Here is a 16,017-nt window from a genome sequence, read left to right as displayed (position 1 = left end):
CGCATTCCTGGAGGAAACTGGCCCGCGCACAGCAAATGATAAATGTTACACTATTAGCTTGAAACACTCATTTATCAAATATGGGAGTCATTTTCTTAACAAGCAGCAGACACACCGCTTAACACACACGCGCGCTCAAGCACGCAGACGCACGCACACCCACACATACGTACTCGAGGGTGGGGGTAGATGGCTTTCTCGAGGGTGCGGGCAGATGGAGAACGCAGATGGGTGGCGGATTGCTTGCATGAACGTCTGGAGGGCGGAGGTGAGTGGAGGTGGGTGTGTGGTGGGCTCCTCTCAAGGCTTGCTAGAGCTTATAGGTAGGGAACTGTGGCACTTCTGGAGGATCTCACACGCGTCTGGATGCTTCACTTCTTTGCTGTCACGCGCCTCGCATCATTGTTTTGCTGTCGCAAGCCGACGCCGCGACTCTGCGGAATGGCCCTACTGTTGCAATGAAAGTAATCGGAAACATGTCGGGAGAACAACTGCCCATATGCCCATATGAACTACTGCCCAATAAGTGCAACTGCTGCAAATGTAAAGCATAAAATCTTTAGCCGGCCGTACAAAAGCCATCCAAAGTAAAGCGGAATTAACCGATGAATCTTTCAGCCAACGGGATGTGGCAAAACGAGAAAAAATACATCAAATATAAAAGCATAAAAAGCAAAAGAATCGTCCTGATGGCGCATTCCGCCGACGCAGTTCAGCGTGTCAGACAGTCTGAGCGTCTGCTATTTTTTTGTTAGGTAAATGACCGCAAACCTAATGTCTCCCAAATAGAAAAGCACATATCCTTAGAAGATTTAATGCTCATCATCCTGCTGGGCCGTTCCATCTTGTGTGCGTCAGTATGAGCATGAGAACTGTTTTGACGTGTCTTTTTTTTTATTGTCGAGTGAAATATCGGTGCTTCATTACTGCCGCATTAATTCTCAGCGAAGCTCTGTTCTCTGCCGCAGTCGTGGAGTGCGGTACCCTGGACGACATCCCGAACGGATTTGTGAACCTTTCGGGAACCGCGTTTGGCTCGAAGGCCGACTTCTCGTGCAACCGGGGTTTCAGGCTGGTCGGCAATGCCACACGAACCTGCGGCGTCAACGGTCGATGGAGCGACGAACCTCCGCTCTGTGAACCTACGAGTGCGCAGTATCATCGGCGAACGTGAACCTTGCTACACGTTCATGCAATGACTCTTTAAAGAAATCAATTAAAAATCTTCTGAGTTGCCAGGACACCGATGCTTTCTGTATTTGGAATCGCAAACCTGCGTATAGCTTTATGTGCATACCCGTTTTACCCGGATGAGGAGTGTGTCCTTGGCAGAGTTGGGCAAATGCCCTCATTTTTGCTTTTCCTCCCTCACCCTCACTTTTGAATACATGGTCCTCACGCAACCTCACCCTCACTCTGAAAAATTATCTGGCCCTCCCTCACCCTCACCCTCACTTTAAAAACTTGCTGGCCCTCTCTCGCCCTCATCTTCACATTGTCGGTCCTCCCTCACCCTCACCCTCATAACAGTTGTTATAACACTCGGGTTATTTTTTGTAGTCTGGTACTTCTGGCGATATTACTGAGTAATAAACATATAAGACAATCCCGCAAGGTACTATTAGACGACATGCTAGATGCGTATGTTGCTATGTGTGTACGTGTGTGTGTGTTGTTCGAGCTGATAGGTGATACAAAAGCGTAACGAGTTCAGCCCCAAATTATCACTCCGACTTTATTCCTGGCACGAACTGCATGCATAGATGTGTCCTGCACTTATAGAATTTCATTATTATCTATATTCACTGCAAAAATCAAATCAACATGCGGCTTTGTATATGTGCAAAAATTAAAGTGCACCAGGAATATTGAGGAAACAGTGCAGTAGCATTTACTGCGACAATTACACTAAGAGCTAATAACAAAACAGACTCAGAGTAGGGAAAGTTTGTACGTCGCCTAATTAGCACTACCCGATGACGCTGCGATAGCATTCGGTCTTCTGAATTTCATTGCTTCAAATCTCCCGCCATTTTTTGCGGTTTGTTCCATGACGACTGATGACGCTTCCACGCGTACGAATGGAAGATGCTCAAGACCACGTTTTCAAAACACAGCCAGAGAGACTGGCAGTTTAAATGCGGGTACGTGACGAGACGACGACATTGCATGCACAGCTCGAGAGCTTGGCAATTCGTACAGGCAGGATGTCTTCCCCAGGTGCGATACCTGCTTTTTGCTGCAGTGGGGCTCTTATGCGGTAGCTTAAAATAAACCGTTATTCAGATCTCTTGAAAATATAACGGGTCGTCTAAAATGCATCATTTGGGATGAATTACGGTAATCACTAACTTCCCGAGTGTCGAGTGAAAGATTCCTGTGGTTGCCATATTAGTGCCCTAGCGCAAGGGCTTCCACTTCGCTGAAAGCAGTTGTCTGTCTTCCTCAAGCCTGCTTCTGGCACGTGGGCCACATAGGTCACATGACGTTGCGACGTCATTCTACCTGCCCATCGGACTGTTATTAAACTGCTCATCGTGGAAGTTCAATTAATAATTAGTCGCGAGAGATTCCTCAGGAACAACAACAAGCTGCGTCTCGGAAGCCCCACCGATAAAAACAGCTACCATCGCAGGGCAGTGGCGTGTATCTTAACCGCTGCACCACTGCGCCAGGAGAGAAATCAGGACTCCTAGGGACTTGTGAATGTAGAGAATGCCTAATTCTAGCGCAGCAAAAATCTAAAATGATCAATATCACGCAAACTTACTTCACATAATATATCAACTATGGTAAACCCGTTCATGTCAAACAAAAGCATATAAAGTCAGGATAAACAAAAAAAAGAGGGCGAATGGTGGTAGCGCACGATACATCGGGGTCAACCCCAAGATAAACCGCCCGTGATTTTTTTTTCTTGCAAGTCTACGCATCACCCAAACGCTGAGTATCAATTCCCGATCATGCCTGCAAGCAATTTGATCATAAAATCACGCACGCAATTAAGTGGTCATACGTCTCACCAGGAACATAAATAAAGCCAGGGACGTTCCTGTTATTTGGAGATCACTATAGCTGTTTACTGTTTTCTCCTCGTACAATGCAAGGCGGAGCGAGCGATGATTCAGACCAAGGTATTTAGGCTGCTGCTTTATTTCCATGGTAAGAATACAATGGTTGGCTTTGCCCACCATACATTCGTTTAGTTTATTCTATTTTTTATTTTATTTGGTATTTACTGCAGTCTCGGAAGAGCATGCAGGTGGCAGCATACAGCTACAAATTTTAACATAGCAGTGCTTTCAGAAGCATACCTGCAACTTGAGCTTGGTTCGAAAGAAGCAGACACTTAAAAATGGCATGCACAACGGCTAATCAAGACCACTAAAAACAGTGAAGGACTCCGGAAATTACGACCACCTAGTGCTCTTTAACGTGCACTGACATCGCACAGTACGCGGACCTCTAGAATTTCGCCTCCATTGAAATGCGACTGCCGTTGCCGGCATCGAACCCGATTCTTTAGGGTCACCAGACAGGCGCCATAACCCCTGAGACACCGCAGCGGCTACCCACCACACTTTGCGGCACCGGCTTGTTATAACGCAGTTCCGGCGAAAATAGAAAGATTTAGCCTATTGCAGACTGACTAGCGCGGACGTATGGTGGATTACCGACTGTGCACTCACAGAAGCAGGTGCACGCCCCGCCCAGCCCAGCACCTGCTAGTGCGGATGCGCCGAGAACCTCGGCTTGTACGTGCAGGAATAAATCTACTATACCTTTTCGCCGCACTCGAACGCGCCACATTCACCTCCAAAAGGTTTCAAATTTTATGTGATTCGGCCGCCTTGACTGCGTACGATTGCGCGCAATTCATTGCGGATGAGCAAGAACACGCCACATAGAGCTCATGGAAGTTGCTATCTTTTTTTTTAGGATTTCATTCTGACCTACGAAAGTGTGCGCTTCGAGTGCGACGCCTTGGTGGCAGTGCATGGCAGCATTTTGCAGCTCCAAGGACTTAGCCGCCAGTTTAAGGAAGTGCGCTGTAAGTAATTTACAGCTCTGATGCAAGATTGGAAAGATTCCCTTCATAACCAGTAATGGAAAGCGTATTTTTATAGTAAGTGGATCACAGCGGTACCACAGACGAGTTTGGCTAAACAGTAAGCTGAGTGAGATTGGCTTGAATGAACTGTACAACAAGTACTAAAAATGTCTTGGCAGAACACTTGTGGAATGTAACAACCACCTCTTAGATTTATGTAGTGTAAAGACATACAACGGCTTCTTCTGATATATCTGAAAATCTTTATTGGTCTTACGCACAATGAGTGGCACTGAGCCGCATCGTTCACTCTTTGGGGTTGTTCTTGAGGCGGTACTCTCTGTACAAAAGCATCTGAGCCAACCTGTCAGTTTTCAGTCTCGACCTCCGCGCCCTTTGAATAGCGCCTGCTGTGGAAAAGAGTCTTTTGGTATCGTCGGAAGATGCTGGTATTGCCAAGAACTTCTTTGCCAGACGACTTAGAATTGGACATTTTTGTTGGTTTGCTCTCCAGTAATTCAGAGCGTCTTCTTCTTCGCAGATCGGTTCGTGGAGGTAAATCTCCACCTCGTTCTCTTGACTTTCTCCCTGCGAAGAATTGTATCCTCCGAGCTGGTCTTCGAGGAACTCGAACACGGAGCTGCTGTGCCGACGTTTTGGCATTAATGCAGACTCTTAGCTTCCTGTGCAGAACAGAAAAATTTGACCATATGTTTCTGGCGACTTCAATTGGAGCTATATCTATATAGAATAAATGCTTTTAACCAATACCACCACCAGTTGGAGCTGGTATGATTTCACAGCACTAATTGTGTGCTGTACAGACCGCAACAAATAATTGCGCCATATTTTTAAATGAAAGAAAGAAAAACGATTCAGAGCCTTATTCATGACGCAGAATGGAAATATGCATTCTAAGCCCGACAGCGGCGGCTGCGTTTTTATGGAGGAAAAACGTTAAGGCGCCCGTATGCTGTGCGATGTCAGTGCACGTTAGAGATCCCCAGGCGGTCGAAATTATTCCGAAGCCGTCCACTACGACACGTCTTTGTGCGATGTCAGTGCACGTTAGAGATCCCCAGGCGGTCGAAATTATTCCGAAGCCCTACACTACGGCACCTCTTTCTTCTTTCACTCCCTCCTTTATCTCTTCCCTTACGGTGCGGTTCAGGTGTCCACGATATATGAGACAGATACTGCGCCATTTCCTTTCCCCAAAAATCAATTATTATTATTATTATTATTCATTCAAACCAACTCTGTGAAATGGGGACAGGCGCATGCTAAGTTTTGAAAAGCCCGGAAGAGGAACTGTGCACGAGGCACCGTGCTTTTTTTTTTGTCAAATATAAACTCCCAGAGTGGCCTTGAGGCCTTGTGCGGTGTTTCCAGCTACATTATATTTTTGAATTCTGTTCATACTAACTAGGACATATGAGACATTAGAAAGACGAGATCAAATTTTTGTCGCACAAGGAGCCGCAGGGTCACAGATGTCGCTGTTTAGATCCACGGAGGTATGATTAGGAGCCCCAAACGGTTGACGAAATAATAATGCATCATTCTAGTAGAATGAGCACAACAATGGTTCAAAAGGAACAGTTTAAAGGACAAGGCAGTGCTCATTTCTTCGGGACTTTACCTGCTACTTCTAGCTTCCAAGTCGGCAATATTCAATCGATAAATACAGATTTACAGCATTTTATCTCCGTGATAAGTAGGTAATAAGGAGCTGCCATTTGCTAATTTTCCCAGTTCATTTTCAGAAACTTGGAACCGCGTTACGAAACTCAGGTGAAACGAGCAGTGCTACTTTCGGCATACACACCAAGTTGAGGAAGTAATCGGATCGTGGAAAGTGGCGAGTTCTGTGATGCTGTCAGTATGCGTTAGAGAAAGCCAAAATATGTGGAGCCCTGAAAGAAGCATTTAGCTGTTATTGCTTCTGTACAATATGATAGGCAGGACTTTGCATGTGCTGAACCTCAAAATGCAATTTTCAATAAGGCGGTTCCTACCTTGCGTCTCCGTAGGCATTGGCAGTGTGGCCCTCGTCACTTCTTGGAATAAGAGGCTTTTTGGCAGTGAAGGCGTGCTGCGCAGGAATCCTTCTGGGAAGAACTTTTCATTGAATATGCGCGTTTTGTTCTTCGGGTGGATTGCAGCAGAGAGTATGAATGGCGTTTCGTGCACGGTGGAAGAGAAACGCGCCTTCAGTTGAATGAGCAGCTCCCGGCGAAGGACTGGAAATCTCTGCTCGTTTGCTTGAATTCTGAGGTAGGCTAAAATCACAAAGATGTACTCCCGTGAGCAATGTGAGAGGCAACTTCTTACACAAAATTGAAAATATTTTCGTTATTTTTCTATTAAACTTTGAGAATGATTTTTGGATATACTGCAAGAAAACAACTATTTACAAAGCAGAAAAAACTGCGCTTGTCCCACAAAATTAAGGAGTAATCAATAAACGAATGCTCAGACTTTCTTCCCTCTCATATATCTGTACATCCGGCATGTAAATGCCTATGTGCTACTTCGTTATGACAACAGACAGCATGTTAATGCCGATAAACCCGCTGTATTTCATTTCATTTATTTACTCTCAGGGCCGATCGGTGATAAAGAGAGGAAAGTACGATTGCCGCCATATTGAAACGAGCAGTTGCACATTATTTCCTGTATCGCTGATCATCGAAAAACAATAGCTCGTATTTTGTGCACCATAGGCGCCCCTTTTGAATGTTATCTGAAACCGATTTTTTGTGATTGGGGCCGTTAAATGTCTACAAAATATATTTCATAAAGCTAGCCTGAAAGTACCACAAACGCAAACGTCACGGAAAGAAAGGCGAGACATGCATTGATACTGTTAGATGGAGTTGCGAATGGCCATGAAAAAAACTACTGTTGCCAGCGAGCGATCGGCGGGTAACAAAGCTTGATTCTTGTCGCTATCTCGCTAGCTGGTCACACAATGTAGCAACACTTCGTTGTAGCGACACTTCGGCTTCAATGGCTTCCATTTTTTTACATACGGTAAGAACACATTACGGATATAACGCGCAAAGAAACTTCTGATGCTCGACCCTTTGCTGTTCCACCAGTCTCAATAAGGTTCTGAAAGCAGTCAAAATGCACAATAGACATACCGTTGACGATCGTAACAACGATAAAAGACGACATTACTCCTTGGGCCTGCACAGCGTTCGTAGCGTCGGCCATTGGCTTCAGCAAGACAACAAAACCATTCAGGTTTTCTAGGGTGAAGAGAGCATCTGGAGTAACGTTGTCCTTCTTATATTGGTTGCGCCGTCGCAGGATGTCCATGAATGCTGCAAAAATGAAAGCCTGGAAAATGGAAGGGTTTCTTAATGAACAAAGTGGGGCCAGGACTCGAACTACACAGTGAATCCAAGCTAGACCACGGAATTAGGTTCCCGGTGCTTTAAAATGTAATAAAGGCGTAATAGAGATGCGATTCCTGAGACCAATCGATATTTGATTTACTTATAAAACAACGTATTGCAATTAGTGAACCGTGCAGAGAAGGCCTTTTCCTCAAGCCGCTCTGTTGTAATTTTTAAAGATGCGCATCTTAACTGGGCTGACGCTCAATCGTATATCACATACTGCGACAAATAAATGATTCAAGGCGAATGCAGTACTTGAAATTTTCTTCTTAATTTTGTTCCAAGTTTAATACCAGTCACCAGTCTTGGTGAATTTTTTATGCCAGCCTCAAATTTATAAACAGGCTTTTCATAGCTACCCTGGTTCAAGAAATATTACTACTTAAATAATAAACTATATGATATATCTTGCGGAGCCTTTTCAAAATTTCACCTTGCCAAACACAAAAAGTGTGTGGCATCAATTCCAAGGACATGCTCATTGACGTGATGTTACTTTTATTCGTCTGAATAATTGGAATTCGTCTGAATGGGTCTGACATTTACAGTGATTATTTTTGTTTAACGTTCTGTTATTACTATTTTAATTTTAAAATGAAAATATGCTACTTGAGCATCATAGCATCACTGTACAATAATATTTTAGTTCAAATACAGTGGTACCAAACTTGTTACTGTCACCCCTAAGAAAAAGAAAGCCCCGTAAGGCTGGATATTGATATTGTGCAAAAAAGTCGACTTAATATTGACTGGTAAACAACCATAAGGATCACGTCTGAAATACCGTAGCATAATTATTAAAATGACCTACAGCTGGTAACTGTGTCGAAATAAAACTTTCCACACCTGGTATCCACGGTGCCTTTTGGAGTGAAAGGATGGACCTCCGGTGTTTCGCACTTCCACGTTCACCGTATTTCCCGCGCCCTCGGCGCCAAAACGAAAGCGCCCACGGAACCGGCGGCTGAAGACCAAGGACGACGGCACGCTGCCAGAATATGGCCTGCTGCGTTCGAAGCGGTGCGGTACAAAAGTAGCGAAGCTGCTTCGTGAGTGGGACAAACTGTAAGCAAGGCGTTTTCAGCGCGCGACCGAAAAAAAATAGAAACCACTCTTCCCAACATTACCGAAGGCGTGCGCAGCTGTAAGCCCATCCCAGGCTTTTTTTTTTATTCGGGAAGTGCGCCATGAGGCATAAGTTGAAAAAGGAAGAGGGGGGGGGGGAAGGAATGCACAGGATTAAAAGTTAAAAGAAGGAGTGAGGAACCGTTGCGCTGAGGTAGTCGCACAGGTTGCTAATGAAACGGTTGTCTCAGACTCCAAGCGCACGGGCCAGGACCTCCTCCCCCTCGACCTTGAAGAACCGCGCACCCGGACAGATTTTCAGATACATCGCTCTCGATAAGGCAGGGGGGAGGGAGGCCTAGCTTAACGCGTGCTTCGAAGCCTCCTCTCTCTCTCTCTCGGCGCCCTCGCTCTTGTCTGGAAATATGCAACTATGTAATTCAAGAGCGTGCTGCATCATGTTACGCGGTTCTAGGTCAGGCTTCGGGCAGTGATGTAGACAGGCCGCGGCTTTCGGCAATCCGTGCAGACTGAGCTTGGAGCTTGAGCGTTGCTTTTATGACAGTTTTGGTACCTGAGTGCACAGCTCTTGTTTCTTCTGTGTGTAGTTGATCTGTAGAGTTTATTTTAAGTGTTGCAACACCTTTGTTCGTCCACTGTCTGGCTATGTGCTAGGAATCCAACGCCAAATATATGAGCACCTAGAAGGAAGTGAGGTGTGAAGAAGGAAGAACCTGTTTTTACTAGTAATATCATACATCCCAATCGAATTTAGCGGTAATATTTTCAGGCCAGGTTCTGGAAGGTACAAATATTCTGAAAATGCGTTTTTTTGAAACTCGAATTTTTGGCTAACTTCAACCAAACTAAGACCCACATCCTCCCCAGAGATGGCTTGCGAGCGTAATGCCCAAAGAAGAACTGATAATCATTCTCGTCACTGCGTTGCCAGCGCTCTGACTATTTTGAACAATAGATGAAAGCATTATTCACGTTCTCAAGAATCTGATAGAATAGCACTACGTGCTACGGCACTCTGCACAAATGCACTATTGCTTGTTCCAATGCACAACCAGCTGACGTAAAAAAAATATCAATTAGGCTAGTATACGCTACAATGCATATACCGCCGCTTGGCCTGATTCTCGCCTTCTTACATCGCACAGGCGCTCTGCTGCGTCCTGTTCCTGGTCCTGCAGGGCATTTTGAGGCCTTTTCCACACGATTTCTTCAGCATTGAGAGCCAGTGTGGCGACCGGCTGAAGACAGACACCACTGAAGTTATGTTTACTGCGAGCTTGCTTGCGTCTTCGTCAGACTTGATTGCGCTGTTCACGCACAGCTGGAGGGTGTGCGCCCAGCATGGTAGCCTTTACCACTTTAGCCTTGTGATGGCGTCGACCTTAAGATCGCAGTCTTCCTGGCCTTCATTTTCGCTTCCTTCGTCGCCATCGTCGTCGCTATCGTCTCCGGCAATGCTGCTTTGCGCCTTCTTTAAATGAACCACACTTTTCCATTCCTGTTGCTCAGTCGACGCACCTTGAATGCTTTCACGATGTTTGCAGCGTGGTCCGCATGACAAAACCAATGTGTTCTGGCGTTAAATCGTGCTTGTGTAGCAAGCTTTCAACCTTACTTTCTGTGTTCTTTCCTATTGAAGAAAATTTGCATAAAAATACGCAACTATGAGTACAGAAAAATATTTAACAGAACAGTAATAATTTCATAGCCAACCTTTGTGAACCTCTTCGAATGTTTCAAATGCCAGAACGTCCGACCTCAGTTTCCACGCTGAGTCTATGTAGCGCACCTTTAATCCTATGACTTAGAGAAGCTGGTCCACAAGTCCAAGGACAGGTGCAAGCAGCGGCACTCGACATGACGCAGCTCTAGTCTCAACACTGGCTTCACTGTGCTTTCGGCCTCTATTGTGAGCCTAAACAAAATATTAAAAAGTACAAAAGTGCAGTTAACAATGCGTCCAGACTGTAAGCTAAAATAGAAATGGGCAGGCAATGCAAACCTTGCAAGGGAAGTTTTGCAAACGGAAAAAAATGAAGCCTGTATAAAATTCACACATACCGATGGGTTATTGTCCTCCTGAGCAGATGATTGAAACGTGGCAGGAGCTTTTCGGTAAAGCTCATTAAAAGCAATCCCTGTCACAACGCTGAGTGGCATCCCACCAACTGCTACAAGACCCAGCAGAAGATTCTCAAAATCTTTCTGCTCAGTGCTTTGTAGCGAAACCTTCCCGACAGCATCCTTAGTTTCCTTCAGAAATGATTCCAGTGACGGCTGAACGAGGTGAGAATTGTCACAAAATTCATTCGAATGGACCTTCTGCAATGTGGTCAAAATCAGTTATTAATTAGGATTACAGCGCAGATAATCGGGTTTGTATTTAAAGACATCAGCGCGCATGCATAATAGCACAAACAGTCGTAGAAAGCTATTACCCCACAAAGCAATAAAGAATGCACCTTACTTTCATGTGCCGGATGAAATTCCATTTGTCGTTTCCTTTTCCTCGCAGTTCCTTTTTGCAGTTGATGCACTTCAGTATGACTTAGCTACTGTCTTTCATATGGCCGATGTACGTAAAGTTTCCCCTAAAATTAATATCCATTCTGTAACTTTTGATTGTCAATCCTGAGTCATCGTCTGATTTGCGCTTTTTGGAGGAACCGGGCGCTTCATCCATTGTTTCGAACTTCGCTAAGCTCAACTGGGACGGAGCCAACGCGACTTATCAAGCAATCAGGCCGCTTTGCTTCTAAACAGAAAACCTCAAGTTTGAGTTTGTTCCGCGATGCTGGCGCTGGCTTTCTCTGCTAGCGGAGAGACGAGAGCCAACGGAAACGACGCCTGCGTTTTTTGTTTTTTTGAGCAGAAAAGAAGAAACGACCACGCAGGTCGAGTTCACTCGCCGCCAAGGGGTGGGTTTACACGGTAGACCCGCCATCAAATTGCACTTCCTGTGCTTTACGCCCGGGAATCAGATTACCGGCTAGCGAAAACAAGAGCAGGAGCCCAGGAGCCCACATCTACTACCAGCGCCGTCGCGCCACTGAGGGCGCACCCCTGACTCGATGGAGTATTCACGCCGCAACGAACGGCATGAGCAGGCTCGTTTCATATCGCTCAATACGTCATCTACAGAACAAACGAAGCCAAATTTTAAAGAAGGTACTCAGTTTCATCGCCGGTGCTTGCGCTGAAGCGAAGCTGCATAGAAATCAAAGCAAGACACGTGCACATTGTCCTTAACAGCGGTTTCCCAAAATTGACAGCACCTAGGGTTACTGAGAATTTCGGCCAGATTAAAATGGTGCCGCCTTATGCGTTTTGCTCTATGGGTTCTTATTCGTGCGCGCCAGTTTAATATTTGCTACAGTGGAGAAGCTGGACTTTCGAGCTGCAATGTTGAGTGAAAGTTCGATCCTATGGTGCAACTTATCTTTTTGTGCAAATTTTTCCAAAAGCACTGTAAAGAGCAGTGACAACAGTAGCCCGGGCCTAAGCTCAGCCCGCCCAAAGGTGAATAAAAAACACAGAAGTACAATTAAGTCCTTAGTGAACGGGAAAAGAGTTCTGAAGGATGGCTGCAGGCCAGCAAAAACGGTAATACCTACCCATATCGCAAAGCCTGTGACATGCATTTCGTTGCGGGGAACACACTGTTTTGGAACGGCACAAGAAAACTATAAAGCATGAAGAGGACAAGAAAAAACTCTGTTGTCGGCAGACACTAACAAACATACCATCTGTGAGTTGTGAGATGGAACAAAGAATGCAGATAAAAGAAGCTGAGATCGAGCAGTGTTTAGTTCTTACGGAGCACAACCTGCTATTCACCATCGCGTACCTTCTGACTGCAGAAATTACGTCATCCCTGGAACCTTCGCCCTAAAATCTAGCGCTCTAAAAGGGAATCAATAACGGGCTGTCCAGACAAGAAAAATTAGCCCAGACTAGGTTTCGGGGCTCCAGCCTCGCCCTCAGACTGTGTATCTTGCCCTCCCTCACCCTCACCTCACCATGTCTTTCCCCCCTCATCCTCGTCCTCACGAATTTTCATGCGCCCATCCTCCCTCACCCTCACCTCACCGAGTGAAATCCTCATTAGGTGAGGGTGAGGACGCCCTCATGAGGGTTCGCCCTCTTGAGGATGCCCATCTCTGGTACTTGGGCGGACGGATGGACGGACCTTGCAGACATTTCACGTGAGGATACCGCTGGATTGGGATATTACTGGGATGAGTGCTGCGCGCGGTTGCCACGCATACAGACGAGCATAGGCGGTGGGGTTCGCAGGAGAATTACGATCCCATTCTGCAGCAGTTCTTGGCACGGGAGCTCGAATAGTTGCCACAGCTTCTGCCGAGGCTATTTTCTTCGTGTTCTGTTACATCCAAGCTCGCATGCATGACATAGATAGCCTGTCCTTATACCCTGGCGGCCATGAATGTAATGTTCCCGTGTTAGTCATGTATGCTTTTACTATTATCCAGGAGGTAATTAAGGATTGTGATTGTCTAGGTGACGTGCCGGTGCGTGGACTGAGAAAAATAAATTTGCGGGCTAGGTAAAGTGGAATATAGATACACTTAATGCAGTCCTCAGTCAACCAAAGGACCAGGTTGAATGCAATTTCCCAGAGCCTTTCAGTGAAACGCGGGACAGAGTTGTCAGCATCCGCCTTGAGTGTGTCCCTTACTCGGTCATGCACCTCGTCGAAATGCGCTGGCAAAAGGCATACAAGCCACAGAAACCCAATAGGCCATCTTTGTATACCTTAACAATAGAGTGGACTCGATGTTCAGAAAGGCTACTGGAAATTAAACTGTATTCGCACCATTAAACAGGCAGTAGAGAAATGCGCATAATACAGTGGGATACAACTGAATGACTTAAGACTCTTGTTTTTATTTTGCCTTGCTATTTTCTGCTGATGCCTGACTTGCTTTTCTTTAATATATGCATACACTGTATCCAAGCGCCATAGACTCTTAAATGATAGTTGCGCTGTGTTCCTGCCCCCTTTTCCTACTAGTTTGTTCGCTGATCTGCACCAACCGGGATCTGAAAATACATGTTCACTCTCCAAGAGGATCAGATGACTGACTTGACAGCGAAATGAGCCGCTTTCCTCTGCTCACTTTTTCTCTGTCTTTTTTGCTTGCTCATGATTTTCGGCAGCGAACATCTGAGATCTATTCATCTTATATTTGTCAGGTATGCGGTCTTAGATCGAACGTCCGATGAAAAGGAATTGGCCCATTGTTAGGCGATGTACTACACATAATCAGGCTTGAATGTTTAATTTGTGCGTCATTGTGAGCATGTGACACTTTTTATGTGCCTACCCCCATCACGCTACTCCAATCGTGCTGCTGTTAGTTCTCAGCCGATGTTCTCTGTCGCAGTCGTGGACTGTGGCAACTCGGAAGGCATCGCTGACGGTGTTGTGGTCCTCAGGAAAACCACGTTTGGTTCGAAGGTCGTATTATCGTGCAACCGCGGTTTCAAGTTGGTCGCCAGCAGCACATGTACCTGGGACGCCGACGGCCACTGGTCCGGTGAATTTCCGTACTGCGAAGGTGGGTGTTTTTTCTCATATGCGCGCAGGAGCACGAAAATCTTGTTCCAAGTTCACGCAGTGTGTCTTTGGAGAACGCCATTCCAAAGCTTCGATAGCTTCTTTTGAGATGCAGTAGCATGGTTTTTGAACAGTTGGTGCTACACACAATCTGTAGGTCGCAGTGTGCCCTTTCTGTGCCTATCTCTAGTGATTGATGTAAGTGCATCAACAGCGCTGATGCTACAAAGAAAAGGTCGACAATATGAGCTTTTAAGCCAAGCTATAGCTATAAACTCTTTGCCCCTGCCCACAACCTTACGCTGTTGTCGCAGGAAAAAGTAAAATGCTTGTAGCAATTGATATATCACTGCATATCAGTGCTTGTGCGCAATGAGTGGAATTAACATGAAAAAATTTGGTGTTGGTCGGGGCTGCCAATGGGCACCAGATGCGCACCCTATCGTCCCTCGATTTCTTGTTTACACCTCATTCCTCCGTTCATCTACCAATAACCAAAAGTTGGTGCATAGGGCAGAAACCGAGGATGGTGGCCATCGTGAGCAGCATGGGATCGGCTCAGAGGGACTTGCCAGCCTATGAAAGCGAACTGTTACTAACTCGAAGAAAAGTGCACGGTGTGACGTGTAAGTGGTACTTAACCGCACTGAAAACATGAGTTAACGAAATCACGAACATGTGATTTAGGTACAATACCGAGATCATTGAAGTGATATCAAAAGAACTATCATGAAGGCCGCCTCAGGCTTTGATTTTTTTGCGCCAGATGTACGTTCCATCCGTCCATTTGCTCAATAAGGTGCCCAGTGTTACACACTGGACGGCACATGCGATAGCACTAGGACTTCCATGAAGGCGTGAACTGTCCAGCGGCGGCGACGTCATCGTCTTGGCGCAGTCTCCACCTGCGGAACGCTGCAGAGGGTAGGTGGCGTTTGAGGAAGGTTCCCTCACTCCAGGTGGCAACCTTTCCCTCTCCTCTACCCTTACCTATTTGTTGTATTAGGGGAAGGAAGGAAAATGAAATGAAAGTTGATTTCAATGCAAGGAAATGACGCCTGCGTCACAATTCTCGCTGGACAGCCGCACAGCGCCGAAATGTGATGAAAATCCCCTCCCTCACGGCGCTGTTCAGGTGTCCACCGAGATGCACCATTTTTAGCTCACGGCCAACGCCGCAGACGCCAATGACACCGGATTTTCTGCGACACGAGTTCCTTCACGCTTTCGGGTTAATAAGCGATTACGAATAGAAAGGAAGCAACAGAAGCACAATCAGGATAAAGTCAAAACTTGAATATAATGAGAATTGAAATCGAATCACAATTTTAATAGACTGGTAAGTGAAACACAATGTAATCGTTATTAGAACAGAACCCGCCGCGGTGGCTCAGTGGTTAAGGCGTTCGGCTACTGACCCGGCGTACTCGGACCCCAACACGACCGCGGCGGCTGCGTTTCGATGGAGGCCCGTGTGCTGTGCGATATTAGTGCACGTTAAAGATCCGCAAGTGGTCACAATTATTCCAGAGCCCTCCACTACGTCCCCTATTTCTTCCTTTCTTCTTTCAGTCTCTCCTTTATCCCTTCCCTTACGGCGCGGTTCGGGTGTCGCCGATATGTGAGACAGATACTGCGCCACCTCCTTTCCCTAAAAAAATCGGCAGTGGCTTAACTCAGCTATGCGAGGATATACGCAGCGAGAGCTGTAGTTCTCCGCTGGTTACGCATGCTGTCGAGTTTGTGACTAAAATGTTAAGCATTGAAGAATTTTCATAAACGCCGGCGCACTTTGATGCGTTCAGCGGAACGGTAGGTGTGATCCATGCGATGCCTGCCGTGGAGGCCCACACCGCGGCCGTAAGGTTAAATTGGTTTTTGGGGAATGG

General features: G+C 46.1%; 1 protein-coding gene across 1 annotated transcript in view; it reads left to right on the top strand.

Moving 5' to 3' along the window:
• The window catches only part of LOC144097362 (complement decay-accelerating factor-like), a 31,964-nt gene extending 30,741 nt beyond the window's left edge, over positions 1 to 1,223 (top strand). The window contains exon 5 of the mRNA XM_077630101.1: positions 969 to 1,223. Within this exon, the coding sequence (XP_077486227.1) occupies positions 969 to 1,174 (206 nt within the window). The 3' untranslated portion in view covers positions 1,175 to 1,223. The remainder of the gene's footprint in view (positions 1 to 968) is intronic.
• Positions 1,224 to 16,017: the final 14,794 nt, after the last annotated feature.

Source organism: Amblyomma americanum, chromosome 7 (genome assembly GCF_052857255.1).
Source record: "Amblyomma americanum isolate KBUSLIRL-KWMA chromosome 7, ASM5285725v1, whole genome shotgun sequence".
Lineage (NCBI taxonomy): Eukaryota > Metazoa > Arthropoda > Arachnida > Ixodida > Ixodidae > Amblyomma > Amblyomma americanum.
This window is presented reverse-complemented; position numbering and strand designations above follow the sequence as displayed.